General features: G+C 66.3%; 1 protein-coding gene across 2 annotated transcripts in view; it reads right to left on the bottom strand.

Annotated features, from left to right (window-relative positions):
* H696_05722 overlaps positions 1-3,264 on the bottom strand; it is an 8,990-nt gene extending 5,726 nt beyond the window's left edge. For both annotated transcript variants that reach the window (XM_009499537.1, XM_009499536.1), the window contains exons 1-7: positions 2,807-3,264; positions 2,476-2,637; positions 2,176-2,297; positions 1,889-1,984; positions 1,469-1,800; positions 1,093-1,304; positions 227-840 (exon numbers count right to left, since the gene is read on the bottom strand). In XM_009499537.1, the coding sequence (XP_009497812.1) occupies positions 227-840; positions 1,093-1,304; positions 1,469-1,800; positions 1,889-1,984; positions 2,176-2,297; positions 2,476-2,637; positions 2,807-3,238 (1,970 nt within the window). In that variant the 5' untranslated portion in view covers positions 3,239-3,264. The remainder of the gene's footprint in view (positions 1-226; positions 841-1,092; positions 1,305-1,468; positions 1,801-1,888; positions 1,985-2,175; positions 2,298-2,475; positions 2,638-2,806) is intronic.

Genomic DNA, 3,264 nt, shown 5'->3' with positions numbered 1-3,264 from the left:
GACAGACAGCGCAAGGGAGAGGCAAGGGAGATAGACAGCGCAGGGGAGAGGCAAGGGAGACAGACAGCGCAAGGGGAAAAGATAGACAGACAGATAAAAATACACAGAGAGAAGGACAAAACAATGAAGAGAGAGAGGGGGAGAGAGGGAGAGATCAAAGGGCATGTCAGCAACAGAAGCGGGACCCGGCGCCCGCACACCAACACACTCGACTGCTTTTACGCACCCGCTCTTCTTCATGACGCGGTAGAGCATCTGCTGGATGCCACTCATGCCACAGCGGACAATGCGCTCCACCTTGTCCGGCAGGGCAAGCTCAACATCCTTCTTCAGCCGCCGCAACATGAAGGGCTCCAGGATTTTGTGCAGCCGGCGGATGACCAGCAGCGACTCCTCTTCGGAAAGCTCGAGCTTCTCGCCGCGCGCCACGGCCAGTGCCGAACTCGACAGGCCGGCCGTGGCCCCGGTGGCCGCGGCCGACGGGTGCCCGGAGAACGGCGCATTGAACCACTCATCGAAGGAGGACAGCGACCCGAAGACCACCGGCAGCAGGAAATTCAACAGCGCCCAAAGCTCCGGCAGGTTATTTTGCAGCGGCGTGCCGGTCAGCAGCAGCCGGTGCGGCGCCGGGTAATGCTTGGCCAGGGTGACATTCAGCTTGGATGACCGGGACTTGATCCGGTGGCCCTCGTCGATGATCATGTACGACCAGCGCGGCCGCGACAGGATCCCCACATCTCGGATGACATACTCATAGGTGGTCAGCAGGACGTGGAAGTCCCCGCTGCGGATGGCGGCGTGGTGCTGGCGGCGCACGTCGCGCCCGCCCATGTACACAATCTACGTCGGTCGTGGGCGTTTGTGTGTGTGTGTGTGCATGTACACACATGCAGATGGACATGCGCATGCACACACATGCAGATGGACATGCGCATGCACACACATGCCGATGGACATGCGCATGTCCATACACGTGTATGCACATGAACATGCACACCGCCAGCGAGGAGCCACAGAAGGCCGCACCCAGTGTCAGTCAGGCACGCATCGATGCCAAATGTGCACTCAAGCCACAGGGTGGCGCCAACGCACCAGGTTGGCCGACGGCAGCCACCGGTCGAACTCAAGCCGCCAGTTGCTCAGGGTGGACAGGGGGGCCAAAATCAGGTACGGCCCCATGAGGTTCTTCTTCTCCATGAGGTACGAAATGAGGGAGATCGTTTGGATGGTCTTGCCGAGGCCCATCTCATCGGCCAGGATGCCATTGAGGTTGTTGTTGTAGAGCGACACCATCCATTGGAGGCCTGGCGTGCGCGTGCCCGACACCGGCACGAAGGCGGATGTGAGAATGCCCGCCGGGCAGGTGAGGCAAATGTTGGCAAAAGGACGGCATGGCGGCGCCCTGCCCCCTGCCCGGGTTCGGGGCGGGGGGGGGGGAAGGGGGGAGGGGGGCCGCACCCCGACGCACCCTTGATTTGGTACTCCTTCAGTTGGCCGCCCACCAGGATGCCCGGCTGCTCGGTGATCGGCTCCAGGATGGAGTGTGCGATTTGGTAAAAGTCATCGGTGCCCCCCTCGGCCGGGGCCACGTCGGCCGTGGCGGCATCCCCCGCCGGCGTCGTCTGGCCGAAGACCTGCGAGGTGGACCCGCTCAGGCCGCCGGTGGAGATGGCCTGCTTCTGCTCGAGGACCTTGCCGCGCAGGTTCTCCAGGAAGAGATCCGTCTGCTCCAGCAGGTAGGACACACGCGCGTTCTTGGCCGACCGGACCAGCGCACGGAACTCCGCCTCGTTGTTTTCCCTGCGGACCGGGTCAGCATCACGCCAGCACAAGGAGCCGAGAGAACAGGGCCAGGCGCGCAATGCAGCGCCAGCATGCGGAGACGTACTTCAAGAAGCGGACCATGTCGCGGCGTACGCGGTCCTGCCGGCGCTCCTCGTCGCGCTGCTGCGTCGCATGGAACTGGACCACCGACCGCCCGAGCCTGCGTGCCGGGGGGGGGGGGGGGGGGGGACGAAGAAAGAGGGAGTCGGGGACGCCGAGATGGCGAGAGGAAGAGACCCGGGAGGGCGGACAGCGGTCAGAGTGTCACACAGGGGGGGAGGGCGGGGGCGGGCCGCCCCGAGGGGGGACCCGCACACCCGGGACAAGCAGGCCGCAGGGCAGGGCACGTACATGGATAGTCGCCGGGAGGAGGACGCATGCGAGCGGAAGAATGCCTGTGAGTGATCGACCAGGCTGGCCACGGAGGCCCGCTGGCGAAGCCGGTCACGCTCCTCGCGGATTTGCCGATCCACCTGGCAAGCGGAGCAGAGCGGAGAGCGATGCGAAGGGATGCGTGTATGTGTGTGTGTGTACGTGGCCAAACCGGTGGCCGCGCGCACGCATGCGTTAGTACGAGGCGGCCGCACGCGAGGATGACAAGGGGAAGGGGGGCGGGGGGAGGGGGGCCATTCGCCAGGGGGGGAAGCGCACCTGCTGCTGTCGCTCCAGGCGCTCGGTGATGCTCATGTCGGCAAGTGACCCGGCCCCGGCCGCCGGGAGGGTGGCCGCGCGGGTGTAGGTGGCTGCCCCGGCCGTCAGCATGCGGTCCACGGCCGTGGATGGGTCTTGCATGCGCACGATTCGGTCCTTGAGCTGCCCACGAGGAGAGGTACACGGAGAGGGCGGGTACACATACACATGCACACACACACACACACACACACACACACACACATGATGTAAGTCGGGGCGGGGGCTTCCCACGCGACCCGATGGTCGGAGGGTCCGGAGAACGGCGCGAGGAGGACCGAGAGGCACGTACCTCACGCTGGAGGTCCACCAGGCGCAGGGCCCGCAGCTCGGACATGGCCTGGACCTTGAGCGAGCCCCCCTCGCCCAGGTGCCCGGTTCCGAGGTCCGACGCGGTCAGATCCCCGAGCAGGGCCAGGCGCTCCTGAGCCCGGGACCGGAGGAAGGCTGCCCGGAAGTCCAGCTGCGCGGCGATGTCCCCGCTGGCCAGCGGCGAGCGCAGCGCCACCAGCAGCGGGTCCAGCAGCGGGTCCTCCTGCTCTTCCGCCTGTTCGTGCGCGCAGGCGGCCCGGGTGTCAGGCGGCCCGAGCGCCGCGGCCAGGACCTCCGCCGGCACGGGCAAGTCGCTGTCCAGGTACCGGAAGGCCAGGATCTGGGCGCGAAGCTGGAGGACCTCGGCGGGGCCGACCTCCGCCTCGGCGGCCTGGCGCCCGGGCGACTCCATGATCTTAAGCAGAGGGGGGGCCGGGG

This window comes from Fonticula alba, assembly GCF_000388065.1.
Source record: "Fonticula alba strain ATCC 38817 unplaced genomic scaffold supercont2.13, whole genome shotgun sequence".
In the NCBI taxonomy this organism is placed as follows: Eukaryota; order Rotosphaerida; family Fonticulaceae; genus Fonticula; species Fonticula alba.
This window is presented reverse-complemented; position numbering and strand designations above follow the sequence as displayed.